This window comes from Pholis gunnellus (genome assembly GCF_910591455.1).
Source record: "Pholis gunnellus genome assembly, chromosome: 23".
Classification (NCBI taxonomy): Eukaryota; Metazoa; Chordata; class Actinopteri; order Perciformes; family Pholidae; genus Pholis; species Pholis gunnellus.
Window position 1 is genome coordinate 10,319,819 of NC_136550.1, and position 22,363 is coordinate 10,342,181.

Consider the following 22,363-nt stretch of genomic DNA (forward strand, 5'->3'; position numbering starts at 1 on the left):
CCCTGTTAAACTGACACAAAAGAGTAAATACCTAAATATGATTAGATCTTACATTCGCTCCAGTTATATTTCCCTTGAATTATCTATACCCCTTACATTCCCTTTAAATCTTCCTCTTTTCTGGATCTCATTTACAATTCCTTATGGTCTGCGTGTCCTCTTTTGCTCCCTTTTCCTCTTTCAGCTTTCTATCCCATGTCTTTTGTGGTCCTATGAAGGGGGCTTGTGAGGACACTGCAGCTGTTTCATGGCATGCCATCGAGTAGTTATCAGGACACGTCACTCAATATTAACCTGCTGGTGGTGCTATAAGCCAGGGGGTCATTTAAAGGCGCGTTACACAAGATTGGGGTCATTTTTTTATTGCCTCTCAACGGTTCTCAACATGGCAATGGCAGAGTCGGTGGCTCTCGGCAAACGGTGCTAACAGTGCAAACTATGACAAAAGTGGTACAGTGTTTACCTGAGGGTAAACAAGAGAGACCGCCGTACGAGAGCTGTGCAGAGCAGCGGCCGCGAGCTAACCATGCGGGGCACGCTCACATGCACTAATAATGCTAAAGCAAGGACAAGCTCAATTAAGAACACACACAGAGGGAGAATGACTTCATTCACTGCCCAAGGTAGATAGTCCTCCTCTATAAGAATGCTCTGAAGATCTAAGTCACAGGGTTCATCATCTTTTTGCCTAACTTCATATTAATTCAGATGAGCCCCATGTGCACTATGTCCTATTGATGTCCACACAGAGGAGGAAGAGAGAGGCTCGGACAGAGAGACCTAAAGTGAGAATGTATTTGTGAAAAGAGAGAGGGCTGAATGGAGGGAGGAGGCCGTCTATTGACACCACAGGTGCCTGCACTTCAAATGCAGCGTTCACCATAATGCCGTCCGGCTAAAAATAAATTCATTTGTGTGTATAGAGGGGGAAAGGCGTGTGTGCATTTTTATTATGCAGCAGAGAAACACAATATCCCTGCTTATGCATGTGTGCTGCACTGTTGAAAGAATGCATATGCATGTGTCCATCATTTATTTGTTGTCATTTGAGAAGTCCTGTTTGTGCGTGTGTGTGTGTGTGTGTTTGTGTGTGTGTGTGTGTGGTGGTTCAAGATCAGATTAATCAACAAGTCTACCTGGACACGGTTACGGCCCGGACACAAAACACACACAGCTCAGATATACAAACAAACACACACACAGACACACACACACACACACACACACAACCACCTCAATGCCAGTCCGTCTAGCTGCTGAATTGTTAAACAATGTCCGTCCCGCTGGATGTGTGCACCTCCTCAGGGTCACGTAACACTGACACCAGCATGTTTTTAAAATGTTCTGTTCATGACAGATTATTCCTGATTGATTCCTTTGGATTTCCTCTTCGGTTTTGGTCAAGGGAAAACACACCACCAGGCTTTCACTGAATCAGTCAGTCAGCGGGCTGCAGCATAGCAGACATTCCTGCTGGGTGTAGTTAGGGAGTTGGAGAATGGCAACAATTGCCAAAAAATCAGTTGCTCTGTAGGGTGTTTTTTTTTTATTTTTTATGAGCAGTCCAATGTTGCTTGGCAGCGGGATTTGGACGGGACAGAACTGTGCAGCCTCTATGCCTCTCACGCTCCTTAAAACACGATACCACGGATCAAGACGAGGCGGGGGAAAGTTATCTGATGACTTCCAGTGGCTTCGATTACCTTTCCTCCGAACCCCTCTAAATTATTTGCAGCGGTTATAGGTTGCAGATTTAACATCATCGTTTACAAAATGTACCGTTATTCTCACAACCTGACTGCCTGAGTAGCACCCCTGTTGCTTCAGAATGACCTCGGAACTGATGACTGTGTATTTCTAATAACTGCCACCATGTTTTTAACAATGTTACTGGCACACGTAATCTGTCACTGTCAACAATAAGGAAAAGAATTTAAAGCAATTAAAGGCAAAAACAACCTATAATTATATTTTGCTTCCGGCAGACTGCAGTTAATTGGCATGTGTGCCTGTGATATTAAATGGACCATTTTATCATTCATGCTATGTCAGTGGTTACCAACAGTTTTTGGTTTGCGGCCCCTGAAAGCAACAGTTTGACATTTTGAGAAATCCAATGATTTGCTTTCTTGCCAAGAGATGGCATATAGATGGCTATATCCAAAAGTCAAACTAAAAGTACACTTTGTACAGTTTTGAGGAACTTGCACTTTACTTGACCATTTTCATTTTCCTTATACTACTCCACTACGTTTCAGAGACAAATGTTATACCTACTTTTTACTCCCCTACATTTTCTTTGACATCTTAAATGAGTGATTACAGATTAAGATTTTACATGCCAAACATATAAGGAGCTATGCGGCACTTTCCTTTTAAACACGGCTGTAGTTTAATCCGGGCCAGCTGTCTTACTGTCCCCTGCTCCCAGCCTGCAATGCTAAGCTAAGCAGCAGCTGTCTTTAGTTTCACATTCAGCGCACAGACATGAGAGTGCTGTTCATCCCATCGTCTATCGCCATCAAAGCGAATGTGCATATTTCCCAAAATGTTCCACCCTCCCTTTAAAACACAGTCCCGCCAACGAGGCCTTACACAGACTTTATAGCTCAGAGAAACCAAAGAGTTGCTCACAGTTTCTTTTAAATGGTGGGTGTTTTGATGCCTGAAGAGGTGAAGGTGTCTAGTATTTCATCAAATAAAACAGTTTTTATGCCTTTTAATCTTCTTGTGCCTCCTTAGATTAGTCCTGGCTGTCGTGTGGTGTTGCCAGTATGTGGATGTATACTGTTACAATAAACTTCATATTATTTAGCACTGAACTACAGGGACATTTTACACATCACGGTCAATGTAATGTCAAGGTGGAAGAAATGCATTGTCTGTTAAAACAGTTGAATATGTCCTCTTTGGCTCCAGAAAAGCTTGAACAAAGTTGAAGAAAAAAAAGGACCCCATGTAACGTCACCAGGGTTATTTCCACTTGGGTTGGGAGACTACAAATGTCCAACTGAAAGCCTGTATTGCAAAGTGGCAAACATGCTTACCCAGGAGTGGATGAAAGACACGTTTTAGTTGCATCATGGGAAGTTTAGGACTTTCGGAGCTTGACTTCTTGGGTTCAAAAAGTCAGGATATCTCTGCTGCTTTTCGATTCGACAATTCATTTTTTTAAAAGCTGCCTCTTTCAAGTCCCCACACGTTATGAACGCACACTACTAAATCACTGCGCACCTTTAAGTGCGGGGAGATTTGGAGTTGTGATGAAGAGAACATAAAGGCTGGCTAAATGTTTGAGCAAATAGACTATTGGGGAAAATAAATACGATTTCAGATTAAAGAAAACACGGACGCGATCGTGTTCATGACAGTATATGCACACTGTATATTTAAGGAAACATGCGGACGGACAGGCAGTCAGAGGAATTGAATTAAAACACACCCCTTTTACACAATCTCTGACTTCCCTCCTGCTCTCTCACTCCTCGTTCACTCAGCGCTGTCTGACGCTGCCCTTGTCCCTCACTCTCTCTCCTCTCGGAATCCTCTCTTTTTTTTGTTGTTCCCCCCCACTGGAAACATGCAGGGAAGAGAGTAGAGAAGAAGAAACACGTCGGAGGCGACAGGAGAGAGAGAGAGAGAGAGGAAGCAGAGAAAGTTTGGAAGAGCGAGAGGAGAGGAGAGAGGTCGACCAGATGGGAGGAAGGAAGGAAGGGATCTCTCTGCGGGCTCAAGTGCGCGATTAAAGGATTCGGGATAAATAAACAAATATAATAATCAAAGCTCATAGTAGAAAGCGGGGGTTGAAGGCGCGCCACCGCGTTGCGTGGACGCGGACAAGACAGCGGCGGTGCGCGCCGAAACAGCCTCAGTCCTGTCTTTCTCCTTCTCTCTCTGGATTTTACTCCTCATGTTCTTCAAACTCTCGGTGACGTTTACCAACTGTTGAGGTCAGGGTCTGAAAAAAAAAAAGTTCTCCCTCTCCGCGCACTTGCAGTTCACTCTCTCCCCGGAAAAGAAGAACAAGCTCCGGGGTGGAAGAGGAGGAAGGAAGAGTGTTGTTTTTTTTTGTGCCTTCCAAAGGAGTCGCCGTAGCCGGGGTTTAGGCGTTGGCACCCGGGCAGGGAGTCCCTCGCCATGGCCGGGGCCAAGCCGGGAGTCCACGCGCTGCAGCTCAAACCCGTGTGCGTCCACGAATTGCTGAAGAAGGGGGGCAAATTCATCAAATGGGACGAGGTGAGAATGAAACGTGTCCCAAATGCTCAGGCAGCTCTTAAAGCCTTCGAAGTGACAACAAATCTTTGTTTCTTGACTTAAACAAAAAAAAGAAAAAAAAAGTTCCTTCAAGTTCCTCCTGATGTAATCGGCTTTGACTAAGAGACAAGACGACACGAGACATGACAGCCTGCTTTTGACAGTAGGCCCACTGTTGTGAAGGGACACACGAGACTGGTGTGTATGTGTGTGTGTGTGTGTGTGTTTGTGTGCGTGTAAGACACACACGGACAATGTGTGCAGGTGTGTGCACAGCCTTTCCAAAAAAAAAAGAAAAATGCTCCGAACACAGAAGCCCACTATGTGTGCAAGTGTGCGTTAATCAGAGACTGTAGTAGAAAACTCCCCTGTAGGTACCAGCAGGCATCAGTGCTTGAGTGTGTGTGTGTGTGTGTGTGTGTGTGTGTGTGTTGAATTCTTGTCAAGCCGGTTTTCTTCGGGCTCAGGTTCAGTTCAGACTCATTCTTTCACCCTGCTGTGTCTCTCTCTTCCTGTACTCCCCCCCCCCCCCCCCCCCCCCCACCAGCTGGTTAGTGGAGAAAGCACCTGTTTGAGTGGGAATCCCATAGAAGCTGTCTCCATTTGAGAGATTTGAGCGCACCTTGAGCTGAAATAATTTATACTTTTGTTAAAAGTTGCTAAACGTTGTTGTTGTTTTTGTTTCGATGACAACATAAATCATGTCAACACATTCTTTCTTTCTACTGCTCCATTTTCCCCTCTGTGTATTTATTTCTGTAGCGGTGTGTCTGGCAACCCTGACATACGCCTGCCCATGTCAGCGACCATAATTATTATGTGTGTGTGTGTGTGTGTGTGTTGGGGTTTTCTGAGGCAGAGTGCAGGGCCATTCTGCAATCTCTACAGAGAAAGAAGGTGTGTGTGTGTGTGTGTGTGTGTGTGTGTGTCCATGTGTCTGAGCGGCCATCAATGATTAACCGAGTTGCTGACTGATCTGGCACTGACTGAAGGCCTGTGTCTTCCAACAGTTTCAAGTGTGTGTGTGTGTGTGTTTGTGTGTGCGTGTGGTGATCATCGAATTATTGCAGATAGAAGTCCACAGTTCCAATATGGCTTTCATCATAGGTGTACTTTGCAGATATGAGGTCAGGTTTGGTGGTACTTGCACAAACGCAAACAAAGAAATGGACAAACACCAGTTTTGAATGTAAAACCACTTATTAGCAACAGAGCTTCACACTGCAGTGGTATCGGGATGTGTGTGTGTGTGTGTGTGTTTGGCTTAGCGAGAAGGGTCTTGTCACGCAAACAGTGCATACCATGTCCTTTTGATTTCCCTTCCTTTCTCTGCCTCAGTCTCAGACACACTGTCTCTCTCTGTCTCTCCCTCTTAAAGGGAATTCCCAGGAAATGGTTACGCTGGCGATAAAGTGTGTGAACACTCAAAAACATGTGCATGCTTGTGTATATTTCATCCCGTCTATTTGCTATTGCCCACTAAAATCAACATGTGAATGATGGAGGATAGATGGAGAGAGAGAGAGAGAGCACATCTGGGAGAGGAGGGATGTGGATTCTGAATAATTGCAGGAATGCTTTTGTATTTGAGATGCTCCATTGTTAAACATCAATATAACAAAATGAGTCCACGGTTGAGACGGTACAAATTCCGTCTTCAATCAGTTAGTTTTTCCTGTCCCGTAAGGCATATCGTTCAGATATGCGTTTCTCTGTTTGCGGTCATTGTGAATCGAACATCTTTCGTGTTGAACTATGAGTCGGACAAAACGAGCAACTTAACGGTGATGGATTAATCAGTGGTAATAGGCCGTTGTTAATTGCAGCCCCCACGGTGCAGTTATCCAGCCAACACTGCTCAGTGAGACAGGCTTCACATCTTCTAGTAATATTGTCACAAAGGGACCCCTCGACTTATCCCCAACCTGTCAGAAAGTCATTGAACAAACCGCATATTTTCCTGTTTCCTTCCACAAAAGCAAGGCGAGACTGTCTGAACGTCTTCCTGATGACCTTGTTTACTGACTAGTCATAATGACAATTAATGACTTGTATAGCTGAATCATTTAGCGCTTTTAAGGCAGACAATCATTTGCTCCTGGGCTCCATCATAACACCGAAGCATTCCAATGTCCCAAACATGAGAAAATAAGAACTTGTTGCAGCTAAAAGTTGTGATACACGGCCTCTTTTATGAGAGATCAACCTGCATGGCCAAAACAGAAGTTTGCACAGATTTGCATAAAAATATGTTTACAACTTTCTCACATAGCTTGTAGGGCATATTTGAATAGTGCTCAATAATTGCTCATGCCACTTTTTTAAAAAAAATATGGCATTTGATTGCCTGGTACGAAGGCAGTGTTTTCAAATCTTGTAAATGATTCCAAAGCCGGCGTGCACGCACTTTCCTTTTTACAAGTTGAGAACAGACTCTTGGGACTCTGAAGGTAATCCACATCAAATGCAGCGTGACTCAATTTGGCTCAGTTGGATGGGAATGAAAGAAGATGTACCGTGCTGCTGAACCACCGGGAGCTGCTTGGAATTTGTTTAAGTTTATTGTTAAGATGTATTGATTACCTGGACAAATGATGAATCCATCTGTAATTTATCAAAAAGAGCTGCTCGCCTCAAAGCCGCGGTATAAAAGTGTTCTGGAGCTCAGAAGTAATAGTCCACCGAGGACACGTGGATCATTTAAGTGTCCGTCTGTGTTTTAACAGGGGAGTTGACCATTGGGCTACTGTCCCCAAAAAAACGTGGCGTACCGCTTTAAGGATTTGGCTAAAGTGAGAAAAGAATTAGGACACACACACACAAACACACGCGCAGAAAATGCCCGAGGGCAGTGCAGTTTGTTTACATGAAAACCCCACTTTTCACCCCGTCTCTCTCTCTCTCTCTCCTCTCTCTCTCTTTCTCTCTCTCCGCCGCCTTCCTCATCACCACGTCCTCCTCCACATGGCTTTTCTTCATCTTCGGCCTCTTCTCCTTCAGCTTCTCTTTTTTTGCTCCTTCACTTTTCTACCTGATACTCATCTGTCGCTGAGATGCTGTTGCAGTCTACTGAAGCCCCATCAAATGACACGCACGCACGCACACACACACACACACACACACACACACACACATACTGACTCATGGAGGAGGAGGAGGAGGATGAGGAATGCATTCCAAATTGACCGTCTCTCTTTTGTGTTTTGGCTTGTATACACACACGTGTGTGTGTTCATATACGTGTGTGTGTGTCTGTGTGTGGTTGTTTTGTTCTGGGTGTGTGTTTTCCCATTGAATGACTTCCTGTTGGAGCTTGTTGTAAGGCTCCAGAGCCAAACCATTTTCCCCTCTCTCCCTCTCCTTCCCACCCTCCCCCTCCCCTCCGTCTGCTGCTGCTGCTGCTGCTGCTCCGCCCTCTGAAGCCCGGCCACAATTCAATTGAGACGAATCCCAACTGGAATTCAGTTAAAATTCCTCCCAAACAACCAATTAAACACACAGAGCAGCTCGGCTCTCTGTCGGTGTGCCGTGGAGCGCACAAAAGTGGAAATACTCAATCATCTGCTCACCTGATATTATTAACATTTACCTCCTTTTGAAGACTGTTGCATTCATCTGGATTACATTTGCACCTGGTATTAAAATACTCTTCCACTCTGCCACTTTCCTGTACATCATGTGCCTTTGCGTGGTTATACTTTGAACATTCGCACTGTATATACACTTTTTGTCTTTAAACAAAAGGAGAATTCCTCTCGGGGCACAAACACTCTTACATGTTTTCCTTGCTCAGAACCATATGGGGGAAAGTGCAATTTCTTTGATTTGATTTGTTTATGTTCACATTGCCCAATTACAAGCAGACCAGGGCTTGTAAACAAAGTCACATGGTATCACTATCTGCTTAATTGGACGGTTTTGGGAATGTGACGGTTTTGGCTCCGGCTTCCAAATGTCTGTAACTTGAGTAGAGCATGATGTACCATAAAATGTTGCATTTTGAGGTTGTTTCCTGCAGTTTGGTTGAGATTATACAGTCGGAGTTTTACAGGACGCACCGCAGTTCACTTTGAGGAGCTCCAAACTATGACGCAACAGTTGAGAACGCTAAAGACACTTCAATGCCGCTATTGTTCTCAGTGTTCATCAGCACACTGTTGCCAAACCAAACTGACTGCAGACACTTGTTCATTTAAATATCCTGACGAGATATTTTGGAATCTACCGTTTTCACCACCCCTTTAGTTTGAAGATACTCTAAGTACCGACATGCTGCATTTTTGAATTTTGAATTTGCTTATCCTCTTTCTTGGTGCGAGTTGAGATGGGAAGATAAATACCAATCTCACGTCTGTACGGTAAAAACGTTGACTTGGATAATATTTTCTTTTTGATAGTTTGAAATTTCTCCCTGTACACTTTCTTCCTCTGCATGTGGGGAGTTGCCCAGCAGCTCCTTCTATTGTCTTGTTAGTTGTTCCTGCTTGGCTTTGGCCAGTTCTTGGTTAAACCGTCACTTTATATCACACCATCTAATGTTCGTTGCCACAGCACTGGTGACAATATCCACTGCTGCTCTCGTAAATTAAAGATGTTTTACTAACTGCCTCCACTGTTCATGTTGCAGACACAGCGTGCATTACATTGGCTGTACGGGGTGTTGAAAGTCCTTGCGCAAGGCGAGATGGTTTCGTTACAACTTGGAACGCATTTTATACCCGAGATGTGGCAGCCAATATACCAAAATGAAACCGCTTCTATCTTTGGCTGCAGATCTCTTCTGTAATCAGAGGTGCTGTGTCATCGTGACCGTCTGCGGGGGTGGGGGTGTGGGGATAATGGGCCCCGCTTTTTTTGCCAACTGTTCCCGTGTTTCCATCAAAAAGTGGATGCCCTGGTTTAGCACTAGATAGACGGAAGGAAGCAACAAGCCACAAGTTGCCATTATCGGTCAGTGAAAGGGTAAATGTTTAGGAGATGAGAGCGGGAGTGAGAGGAGGAGGAGGAGGAGGAGGAAACGCAGGCTTGTGCGAAGGTCTGACGCCATGCCGAGAAACACTGCTGACATCCTGACAGAGTGGTGAGAAACGAGGGATGGATGGATGGATAGAGGGAGGGGTGGGGGGGGGGGAGAGGTGGAAGGTCAACCACAGCCACATGTGAAGTGTGGGACTGACATCTGGACTGCTCCGTCTCTACTCCTACTCGCTTCCACTCGCTACACATGTAACCTTGTTGTGTCTCTGTATCTTGGATGAGATCTCTTCCCCATTCTTTCTGTGGCCATCTTTCTATCAACTCTCTCTTCCTCCTTCTTCCAGTCTGTCTGCTTCCGGTCTTTTTAGTTTTGTTTCCCCTCTGTTGTCTTCTTTCTTTTGTACTACTAGGTTTAAAGGTCCTCCACTCCTTACAGCCCATATAATCCACATTTCGAAGCTTTTAAAAAGTGTCTCAGAGTTGGTAGAGGTCTTGTTTGTCACCACGCAATTGCCTGCTTTTAGTGGTTGTCCTGTGAATACCATGTCTTCAACACGTCAGCTTTTTCATTCTTGACACATCTATTTCTCTCACTTGTTGTACTTGTAGCTGAATGCGACACTGAAAGCTTCCAGGAGAGGCCGTCTGAAAATGATCCTCGTATCCCTGTAGCCGTCCCACACCCAACAGTGGCTGTGACACCGACGTTGGTGCAGGAGAATTTGATACTCGTAACGGCGGATGATCTGAAACGGAAATCTTGCCACTTTATTTAAGTCAATGCAAACTGTGCACACCGGGGTAAAGTTCAGCAGTTGGAACATGGCACTGCCACTGGCGGGGTTAGTGGTTCATTTCCTGAGTGGATGTTTGATCGGGTGAAGGTTAAAGGACTTCTGTGGAGAAATTAGTCCCAGAGGTTCCTCAAATACTGGATATGTTTACACCTATTGCATGTAATGCTGTTCTGATAAACACATCTCCCACACGCCATTTACCACTTCACTAAATATTAACCGCACTGACCTTTTTGTTTTATATTCTATAGCTTACGTTCCCTCTCTGGCCCCATGCTTTCCTCTTCTCGGTCTCTCTTTCTCTTTCTCTCTTGAGTCCAAAGTTCACCTGCTGTCATCAACTTTTACCATGTTGCCAAAGCAGCGGCTCAAACACACTCGCGCTAAGTGCACACTGGCCCTCTTTCTCACACCAGTCGCGGAACATGCACACGTTGTGGCGGACCAAAGGTGCGATTGGAGCAGTTTGCGTTCTTTATCGGCTTCTCTTGACTCGCATTGCACAACGCGCGCTCGTTAATTTGTGGTGAAGGCCGTATCTAGGAAGAGAGGCAGAAGCCACGTGTGTCTTTCTGCATGTGCTCGCCCTCATAGATTGTGGGGTTTTCAAGAGGGACTCATTAGCTGGTGTCAGTCTATATGCAAGACCTCGGCCTCAGAGGGTGGTCCAGCCCACTTTGTGTGTGTTTGACATTACGGCCAGGTAATGAAGGGGTTTGTCAGAGGGTCAGGGGCTCTGGAGAAAGAGACCTGGTCTTTAATCAATTATTAAGGAGGGAAACCGGCAATCAAAGTGTTGGCGGGAGAGTGATTTGAAGGGATGATTGACATGGAGAGAAAGACGTGAAAAGAAATGAGGCGAGACTTCAGAGGGTCTCTGCATATGGCAGTTAATTAGGGAGCGGGGTGAGGTCCAATTATTGACATACCACCCACTCTCACACTGAAAACGCACCATAGGGTGTATGCTGGTAAACAAGTTGCCTGTAGGGAGGGCATGCAGTCATTTCTAACCATTACCCTTCATTTCAGCTGGAAGCTATAGTGACATTTTGTGTTGTAAAACTTTCTATAGTTACAGTGACACTTGGCACGAAAAAGTGGGTAAAGACAAATGAATGACTATATTTACTGTCATTAGCCCGTTGATGAATCATTTGATTTGTAAATGGCCATTACAATGTTGGTGACTTCTTCAGATTGTCCAACCAACAGTCCAAACCCCAAACTTATTCAATTTATAAAGACAAATTGAATTTAAATTCAGTTTTTGATGCTGTAATTGGAGAATGTTTGACCCTTTGCCTGATTTGAACCTAACCAAATAAAATACTTCAAGTGAGGAGATTCGTGAATACAAATGGAAAGATTGAAAGATGAATTACGGAAAGATACAAGAGAGAACAAGTGTATCGACTGTGTGCGTCATGGTGATGGGCAGCACTAGAAAGCAACCGCCAGGTATGTAAAACTCAGCCGGCACAACATGCAAATACATCTGACCCAAATGGTGTGTGTGTACGTGTGTGTATGTGTGTGTACGTGTGTGTACGTACAGCTTCCTGTCTGTGTGGCTTGAAGACTATATGGGAGATGCTGTTATATCACTGGTCACATGGGCCTTTAGATCACATTCTTCTGGGAAAATGTGCACGTGTATCCGGTCCCAGGGGAGTTCCCCACCTATTCTGCAAAGAAGAGAACTAGTTGCATCAACTGAGCCTCTTGTGAAATGGTTTAGATACAGTTAAGAGAGGGAGACACCTTATCGGCCTCACCCCTACAGGCGGGTGGGTGAAACGTACCTCAATACATTGTGCTACGTACTTGTACTAACCAGCACTGCTCTGATTTGTCTAAAAGCTGTCTGCCCATTGGAATGTCCCCCGCTGTTGATATTAAGGGCTGAAGACAGGTTTCTGTTGCACCTGCAGCAGCATCACTACAGCTGTTGAACTGTCAAAGTAATACCAACACACGGTGTATGTGATGAATTCTATCACTTAACTATGAATTTGTCTCTTATCAATCAAATAAGGAGCACCCCTCCCCGAACAATATACAATAACTAGAGCACACGGCACCAGTGTTTCTGCTGCTCAATCACAAGTTGCATCACTTATTTTCCACAGCCGACAGTTTGCCAGCTAGCAGCGGTGTGCCGGCCGTCTGGCAAACCGCGATAAATCCTCGCGGGCCGCCGCATCGGTGGGCCTGTGTTAATGGGGCGTGGCTTCAGAGCCTCCAGTAGACACGCCCCCCGGGGTTTCAGAGCAGAGAATATTGCTTATTTTTTCACAATCTTAAAACCATATTTTATGTACTGGCTGCCCTCTTGGTTGTGGTTTGACAAACTCTGAACAGAACATATTTATTTTTGCTTCATCCAGACCTTAAATGCCGGGTGCTCTTGGGGAGAGATCGGGTATTAACCCATGCCCAAACGGGTGGTGCGAATGGGTCAGACTGAGATTGAAAACATAGTTATTATCACACAGTCAATACAGCTTTAATGTGTGGAAGTGATATTTCTGTCTCCTGTTTATTGCTGCTGAACATGACCTGATGGATGCTCTATTCCTACAGCTTATGAGTCTACCGTAGTACAAAGCAGCTATGCCATAGTTTGTGTGTGTGTGTATGGAAACCATACATTTAAAGGTCCAGTGTGTAGGGTTTAGGGGATCTCATGGGTACTAATGGAATATAATGTTCTTAACTATGTTTTCACCTGAAACCAAGAATCGTGGTATTTTCGGTAGCTCAGAATGAACCCTTCGCACCTACATTGGGAGCGGGTCCTCTTCGCGGAGTCCGCCACGTTTCTACAGTAGTTCAGAACAGGAAACCAAGCTCTGGAGAGAGCCGTTCACTTTGAGTGAGTGTAGAACTGGTATCGCCACCCACCGTCTGAATTTTATTGCTCCTAAAGAAGGCGCGGCCGCAGCGTTCACACGGCTCACGCTCCCACAGTGGAGCTTGAAACGGCTGTAAACGTGTATTGTGAGGGTGCTCTTATTGTTGGAAACTGGCTGAAAAGGAACGTAAATCTGTCTTTTGAAGTCAAATTTGTCGGAAGAGATCGCATAAGTAGATTTGCAGGTGTTTTTTTGTTTTTGTTAGTATGTTGATCAGCTGCAGCAAATATTTCCGGGGAATATGTAACAACAGTATAATTTGCCTTTTATCGCCCAAGACGGTCATTCTGATTTGCAACTGATTTGCATGTCATGCATTTTGTAGAAAGCACAGTAGTCTCTGCTAATACGAATGAGAGTTGCTTTGTTCTCAGCACTTTGGCTGTTGGGACATCTGGGCTCTCCAAACTTTCCAGTTTTTTATTGTGATCATTTTCTGTTGACTCAGAAAATCAAACCGCGCAGAGATGAGCAAACACAAGCCGTAATGGCTGCAGATATTCAAGCTCAGGCTTCGTTGCAAGTTGATCACGTAACTCTAAGTCGGACGCCCACTTTAAAACCACTGAATTCCCTGTTTGCTTATTAAGGTCTCATGATGCGGTTTGGCTTTGATCTCGTGCTCTCTCCTTTCTACTCCTCCTGACCTTTTTTTGCTTCTTTCTCCTTTTCAACCATCGAACTTTCCTTCCAATCCGTCTCCTATCCACCTTCATCCCATCGTTCCCCCCGTGTATTCCTTCTGCCCTTATCCCAATCTAAACATTTACCACTCCTGCTATCTCCTTCTCCTCGCCAGCCGACTTTGGAGCCCAAACTCAAGGTATGTTCAGCTTGAAATGCACTCATAACGTGCATTTCCTGGGAATGGGACAAAAGTTCAAACGGAGGAGACTCCTTTAAGGACTAGTTCAACGTTTATTCGCTTCCATGTGTAGAGATGGATGAGGAGCCCGATAAGCTTAATGTGAGCCTAAAGATGGCTCTCTGCCTGAAGGTAACGCAATCTGCTTGTAACATTATATATACATAATTTGCATCGTCTCTCCAAAATGTATTTTTGAATTGAGGGATGCAGTTAAGAGTTTGTTTTTGTACCTGTTTTCAATTGATTCATATCGACTCTGCTAGATTGTGTTTGTTACGCAGATTTTGAAATCATTCAGTCTGAAATGATTATTCAAACGGTCAACATTTGCACATTTACGTGTTAAACATGACACTACGACTATTTATGCGTCCGCTTTGTCTGTCATTGCATTTGTTCTGCCCCACTTTAAGAAGCACCGCTTGGATGTGGTCAGTGGTTAGTTGTTTGTGTGTTGCATATCAAAGTTTTGCCTGGCAAACGTTTCTCTGTCTTCACATCTGATGAAGATGATGATGATGCTTATATTGATGCTCATGATGACATGCGTCATCTGTCACTGTAATAACCAATCTGGATCATCATCCTTGTTCCCCAGGATGTCTGGACGGTATGTTTGTCTGCTGGACAGGAGTATGACATCTTACCACTGTAATTACACGGCCAGTAGCCGTGTGTGTGTGTGTGTGTGTGTGTGTGTGTGTGTCATGGGATCTTGCATATGACCCTATAATGACGATGCTAATGACATGTTGATGCAGGCTCCTGCATGAGCCATCGTTATGCTGCGCATGAATGACATTTCATGCTGGCCAAACTGTGTGGCTTCTGTCTACAATCCCATAATGGCAAGGAACCATATGACGGCAGGTAGAGCCGCTGCTGCCGTAAACGGCTTATTTCATGTCACCCTGCTGCACACAACAAGAAGATTACATTAAATTTTATGGTTTGTGGGTATTGTATTCAAGGTGACCAAGCAGCAACAAGACCTGGACTTATTCAGGAGTCCGATCTGTAGTTTTCAGAATCACTGGCTGAGGGGTTCAGCTCTGAAACAAAATGATGGTTTCATACAACCTGGGTGTCATTTTCAAAACGTTGGCCACATCAGTAGTATCATTCATTTTTATTTATTTTATTTCACCCAACTCAAACTGACGGATACTTTTTATGATCTAGTTCAAATGCACGTAGCCCTATTCTAAACTGTACTGTAACATTTAATTTGTTAGCTTTTTTTTCTCCATTTAACAAAAATAACCTATTTTACTTTAATTTAACAGATTTTAGCCAAACTTATTTGGAAGAGAAATGAAAGGAAAATGAAATAGTATTTATTTATTTTTTTACTCAAACTCGTAAACACCCCTCACAACTGTGAGTTGGCTGTGAGTGACTTCCTGGTTTGATTTTGCCGTCGTGCAATGAGGATTATCGTGACATTTCAGGTGTGCTCACATATTCCTCTAAATAAGCTGGTTTGGGTAATGCGGCCAAACTGAAAATCTAAACTCCAGTCAGACATCATTGTAGCAATACTGCCATGTTTCCAGACATCAGCAATGACTGTGGAAAGGACGACGTTACCATAGCCAATAGAATTGATGGCTACAAGTCTGGAAATAAGACCCACGTTTTAATATACCTCTACGCTGGCTGATGGAAATGAATGTTCGTCCCTCTAACGTCTCTATTTCTGTTGTCGTCTAGGAGACTAACAGCGGGCCCCCCACCCTGGTCACCCTGAAAGTTGACCCAGATGGATTCTTCCTCTACTGGACTGGAGGGTCCAACCTGGTGAGACACACACACACACACACACACACACACACACACACACACACACACACACACACACACACAGGTTGGTCTCAAAGTATGCCAATAAGGACTCACAAAGCATTCACAGAAACGTGATCAAATGGAAATGGGCCGCTCTATAGCAGACCACGATGGGTTTTTAATGCACCATCAGGAGGGCCAACACGGCTATTCCAATTGTTATTTGTTTACTTGAACTAAACCGCATTCTTCCTTCCCGTGCTGCCTTTCCAAATCGTCGCTTCTTCCTCCTCTCTTGTTGTCTCTTATCGTGGTTTGATCCAGTCCATTAGTTCACCCAAAATGAGTTCCATCAATTTGTTCTGGCCTTGTTTGCTCCCTCTTTCCCTTGTTCCTCCGTCTCGCTGAAGTCTTTGTGGTCTCCATCCTTTTAGTCCTCCATTCTCTTTCCATCAATCTGTACTTTCCTAACAACCGCCCTCCCCCCTTCATGTTTCAGCCATTAGTTTAGTAATATTGGATTTTAGGCATTTAGCTGACATGATTAGCCAGACGCAATAGACAGTGAGTCAGCAGGATGCAGGGTTTTGAGATTTTGATAAGTGCAGATGTAATAAAAAAAAGCTGTTTTGTTTTAATCCCGTATTCGCAGCAGCCTGTCTGCTGTCTTCCTCTACCTTTTAATCTACAGTTCTTACCTTCCATTCATCTGTCCATCTACTCTGTGTGTATGTGTGATGATGGTCTGGTGAGACCTCCTGGATCAGATGAAATATCAAGGCAGCCCAATTAACTCCTCCCCCATTCTAATCGCTCTCTATGTTTTTCTCCAGCTCTCTCTTTCACATACACTGTCCCTCTTTTTATTTTTGGCTGTCTACTTATCCAGAAGGCATGTATGGAATGACCTGTTGATAGCCAATATTATCACTGCGTTGTGTCTGCATGTTTCAGAGTGTGTGTGTGTGTGTGTCAACATATCTGGGCCAGAGCGCACGTCATGTTGTCCGTGTGCACGTGTGTCGGCATGTGTTCGTGCATTCACATAACAGACCGAGGCTTTAAATACTCACTTCATCCTGATGCTAGCACGCGCACGTCTGTATGTGCGCGCGTGTGGTATTGCGATAATAGGCCATTTGTCGCCTGAGGTGCAGCTGTGACACCGTTTAGCGGAGAGCCAAGTCCGCCAGTCATTGACTCCTGCACACAACAACTGCAGTTCGATAACGACACACAACTCAATAAGAGGTTGTTTGGACGTCGCGTCACAAGCTGTACGGCTTGGAAAAAGAAATATCTCTGACACGCTGCTGTGTCCGATTTTATCTTCAAACTACAACAATTCCTAAGTCGACGTCCGGCTGCCTCCCAGGAAATGCTAACGTGATGCCAGTAGGACCGCAATTGTTTTACGTGCTCCTGTATTTGGCTTTTCTGACTTTGTGCGTTTCAGCTTTGTTAATGTTGGCGTGGCTAAGCTGGATCGTGCAGCCGCTATTCTTGCTTCAGAAGCTGGAGTGCAGCTCGCTGTTGGCCACAGAATATGAAATAAGCCCCAAAATATTCAGACCAGCATTAATCAGGCCAATGTTAGGGAAAACGTGGGAGTTTAGACATGTAGGAGCAGAGTCAGGCAGTGACTAGTAATAGGAGTTGTTTTTTGTTTGCATTTTGACAACAATTCAACGTCTAAAAAGCTGTATTTTGCTTCTTTTAAAGGTTATTTTTAATACATTTTTTTCCAGTCGTTGCTGTGTGGTTTTTGAACGGCACTTCCCAGAGATCACTTGCCAGTTAAACTGTGTGGCCAGTGCCGAGACGTCCATTTCTATAACTTTTTAATGTATTAAGTTTCGACAATGACGCAGGTTTAAATCTGGCTCATTAAATCTGCACCGTAGAAATGAGAAATTGTCCGTCTTCTCCTCCACGAACCTACATCTGGTCAAACGCAGCTTCTCTGCAAGGTGAAAATAAACCCACTTGAACATATTAGATATGGACTTTAACTTCACAGAAGTCCTATTTCAGTGATCCCAGACTGAAGTTTTAAATCTGCGCCGTTGCTCCCCTGGAGATTTCGAACCGGAGCTGAAAAGAAAGAGGACACGGCAACACAGATAACCAGCTATTATTAATGAGATCAGTTAATACGCATTTACACAGATGACAAGGGCGTTCTGGAAGGAACCCATTTCTCTGAATAGAGCAGGTACCCAAAATATTTGATCTCCAGTGCAGTCTTTTATTTTGGCTGCTCTGCTCTTCTTTTTACTTTTGATGTCAAACGATACGGTGTTCAACAAAAGATGCCCCGCTGTTATTTCAGGATTGAAGATGTATTGTGTCTTCTATGTGGAATTCAGGGTAGTCACGGTCAGTGAGGGGAACCGGATCACCCACTAAAGTCATTTTTAGATCCTCCGCAAAGGCGAGCGAGGACATCCTAAAGTCCATAACCCCAAAAATGTCTGCTGGACGCAGCACTGCCACTTTATTTAGGACGGGCACAATACTGCGTACAAGCTCAGCCTCTGTTGATTTCTAAAAAAAACACACGCTCTCCAAATATCTAACTACAGAGGAAACCAGTCTAGGGTCCATTATAATTTAAGAAATCTCCCCACTTGCAGCCCGGAGATGCGCGTTCCGGCCTTTTTCTCTTGCTCCATCCGTCATTACTGTCTCAGAGAGAAGATTTGTACCTCCAGACATTTTTTTTTTCTCACTTTTTCTTTCAGACATGTTTGGTAAAATTTCCATTTCTTCCTCCTTTTAGTTCATCCATCTGAATATGTGTCCTTTCACCTTTTCTCCAGGTGTTCCTCCTCTCCCCGTCCTCCATCTATTTCCTTTCTGTTTACGTATGTCCGTCTGTTTCGTGTCACCTTCTTCTCAGGCCTCACTTTGTTTAACATTTTCCTTTAAATAACTATCTATATTTCTCTCTTATTCCAATGTTTCATTTGTTTCCGTCTCTTTCCGGACACCTTTTTCTTCTGAAACCACGTTCGCACTTCTTTTGTCGAGGACAATATTCTTCCTGCTCTGCCGGTTGGTCAGTTGCGCCTGATATTTTCTTTTTCCATCCCTTTTCTGATAATCTTTGACATCTCTCCCTCCTCCTCCCCCCCCCCTTCCTTCATCCTTTTCTCCCAGTTATCTCCCTCTCTCCATCTTTGCGTAATGTTCGGCTTACACGACCTCTTGACGTGTGCATGTACTCGGAGCCCAGAACTTCCCATAATGTTTGAGTCAGTGGCGATAACAACCAACTGTTGCTGACAGACACAACCGCTCAGTGGCTGGGCAGTGAAACAATGGAGCAGCGGTCTGCGTTCACTCACTCATTGGCCTTTGTCTTCTCTGTCTGTCCACTCTTTTCACTTTGAGATAAAGTTGTTATTAACATGATCAGTTAAGAAAAAAAAGACATTTGTAGTTGACAGAGTTCAGTTACTTCACTCTTGATGATTTATATGACTTCTTATTGGGTGTTCTGCAGGCATAAATTGAGTAGTGTGTGCAGGGGTTACATTTTATAAAAATGTTTAAAATGATTGACAGCAGGACTTTGATGCAGTTTGATGTAGCACCTTGGAGAAATATAATCCCACACTGTTAATTTAATGCCGTCCCAAGGCAGGTTTGTTTCAACAGTGCATATTTCACCAGTTTCCGAACTTTGAAACGGTTCATGTGCAGCAGCAATTCAGAGGAAACACGCTTCAGACGACGGAAACCTAATTTGATAAGAGTTGCAGCAGAATTCCTTGCATAAACTGTTTCTTAATGCGTGCCTGTCCAGCGAAAACTCATCAACATTCTCTTATTGTGTTCATTTTTAAGTGCAAAGCAGTAAAATATCTATTCTTCCCTTTTGTTTGACTGCTAAGGGTCCCTTGGTATCCAGTCTGGAAACCGATTCCCCCAATACTGAACGCAAAGTGCCTGCCAGTGGCTGAGGGTTACACAAGATCCACACATCTGTTACCACATATGCTTGCACCCTCCTGCTAACCCCGCTGCGTGTGTCCTTTTTCTGTCCTCTTGACTAAACTCCTCCACCTCCTCCTTTTACATTCGCAACCTAAATTTGATGTTTTAAGTATTTAGCGGACAAACAGACTGTTGGAGGTGAAATAACTGCAAGACAGATGGGAGGAGACGGGATAGAGGTTCTCTGAAGAGGCTGGGTCCTCAATCATGTCACATCGACGAGTTGATGAGACTTAAAAAAAGGAAAACATGTTGTAAAGGTTAAACACATTAAATCTAAAAGAATTTGGTCCATCCCTTTTTTTTTGGAGAAAAATCTTCGCTAGCTCTCTGAGGGCTCGTTTTTTAGCCCCGTATTGCACATTATAATGCTCATTTTTTCAATCCGTGATCGGTACGGATCACAGGTGAGCCGCTTATTAATTACACAGTTTAACGTCAACCGTCGCAGTGTGAAATAAAGTTTTACTGACAATCGTTATCTGGCAATATCCAGTAAGATATGTTACCAGGACATCAGCATTCATGCTTTTTCTAGTCGCCGATCTCCGATAATGATACATTGCAAACAACTAATCCGTGTTAAATTTGACAGGAAGAGAATGAAGGTTACGTTCAGTTATATTCTGATGCGTTCAGGCTCTGTTCAGTGAAAATGAGTATTGGGCGAAGGTCAATTAGTATGTTATCATGCTGCGTTCACATGTGATCTCGTCAAATGTGGTGTTGGTGAAAAACTTGAATAAATCCAGTTGTTTGAAGGAGACTTATTGAGAACAACATAAATAGATATTAGAGACTATTTACACTACCTCTAAAAGGCTTATAATACATCATTAAAACTACTAATGACAAGATTAGTTTCAATCCATAAAAAAAATCGTATTTCCTTATAATTTGAATTGTGTGTTTTATGAACAAAAAACCCATTATAAATTACTATAACGAAGTAAAAGGATCATATTTAGATTTGTTGATGGTTTACCCTGACTTGTACACTGACTACTACTCTGATCCGATCCGTGACTGCTCCTTGCACTGAATATGTTCTTCTTAATTAGATATCAATCTTGCCCTCCCTTCATTGGAAAGCAGATCTGTTGTTTACAGAGAATAGACACAGGATGTTGGAACGGGGTGGTATTTGATCATTCGTGTGGCTTTTAAAGAACAACACCATGTAAAGCCTCCCCCCCCCCCCCCCCCCCCCCCCCCCCCCCCACTGCACGGCCAAACGGGGCTAACCAGGTGAGGTATTATTCATTGCAGCATTTCCGCGATCATTTTCCACACCGCCGTTGCCAGCGCGGATGATCCGTCACCTAAAATGACGTTTCCAATAAACAAACAGGAACGTTTTGATTCAGTGTTGTCCTGGCTGCACCTGCCACAGCGGGATGAGTTGAAATTGCAACTGGCGCTACGGCTAATCCTCCCCGTCGCTCTGTTTTACTTTGGCAATCCTTTATCACTTTTGCTGTTGGCCCTTGCCCCGTCTCTACACGGCTAATCCATCTTCGATTTGTCTTCCCCCCCCCCCCCCCCCCTCTCCCTCCTTTTTTTTTTACTTCCCTCTGTCTGTGGCAGCTGGTAGCCGTCACAGAGAGACGGCAAAAGTTGTTCCTCTAATATAAACTGAAGGATGACATTTCCTCCCTCTCTGCTCTCCATCTTTTCTTGCTCTTTGTTTCGCTACCTTCATTTTTCTCTCCTCCTCATTCTCCATCTCACTGCTTCCCATCCCTCCCTCTGCTCCCTTCGTCTTCCTCCTCTTCATGTCATCAATACATTTTTGTTCACTCCTTACTAGAGTTATTGCTCTTTAATTTCTTGCAACAACACTTCTCCCTCATTCTCTCTCTTAGCGTGGGAAAGTGGGCAGGAAGTTGCTCAGACAGGGAGATGGGGGTTCTGGGGAATTTCGAATTTCGTTGCCCCCTCATCCCCCCCTCCTCCCGCTCCTTAACATTTCCACTTTTCTCTGAATTCCCTCTCTCCTTCTATTCTTCCTCCCATCTTTCAATCATTCATTCCTCCCTCCTTCTTTAAGGTGTACAGGTCATGTCAATAGCACCTGGGCTTTCAAACGTTTGCCCCCAGGGATGTAATTGAGTTGCTGCAGAAGTCCAATTTAGCCTCCTAATGGTGTGGAATTGAGTTCACATACCTTGACCAGATTGGGACACACACACACACACACACACACACACACACAAACACCTGGGATGTGACTTAAACAAACACCTTCATACCATACCATTAGGACTGCTCCACATGAAAGTTATTTGAACCGTGTCAGTGCATTGTGAGAAGAAGTGGTGTGAGTGGTTTGGCTTTGAAATCGTGTGTATATCTGTTGTTTTTAATCCGTACAAAAGCTTCAAGTTGTGGCTTTATGGGAGGTTATATGCAGGACAATTACTCGGCACAAAGGCTGATTTTATTACCGTTGTTTCCCCGTTTACGGTCTTTAAGAACTACTTTATTAACTCCTCGTTGGGGAAATTGAATTTCCCCAACGAGGAGTTAATAAAATTGATTTTCCCCAATGAGTGTAGCTAAGCTAATCGTCTGCTGGCTGTAGCTTCATATTTAGTGTACGGACACGTGAGTTGCATCAATCTTCTCATCCAAGAAAGAGAAGGATTGATTTTCCAAATGCCAGCTATTCCTTCAATGGATGAACTGTCAGCTGACATCTTAAAATTACTTATTTTGTCCAACCAACTCAAACGTATTCGATTTGTAATGATATGAAACGG

At 44.1% G+C, this 22,363-nt stretch overlaps 1 protein-coding gene across 1 annotated transcript in view; it reads left to right on the forward strand.

Annotated features, from left to right (window-relative positions):
* Nucleotides 1-3,515: 3,515 nt before the first annotated feature.
* The window catches only part of plcb3 (phospholipase C, beta 3 (phosphatidylinositol-specific)), a 43,348-nt gene continuing 24,500 nt past the window's right edge, over nt 3,516-22,363 (forward strand). The window contains exons 1-2 of the mRNA XM_079185294.1: nt 3,516-4,236; nt 15,528-15,614. Coding sequence (XP_079041420.1) covers nt 4,138-4,236; nt 15,528-15,614 — 186 coding nt within the window. The 5' untranslated portion in view covers nt 3,516-4,137. The remainder of the gene's footprint in view (nt 4,237-15,527; nt 15,615-22,363) is intronic.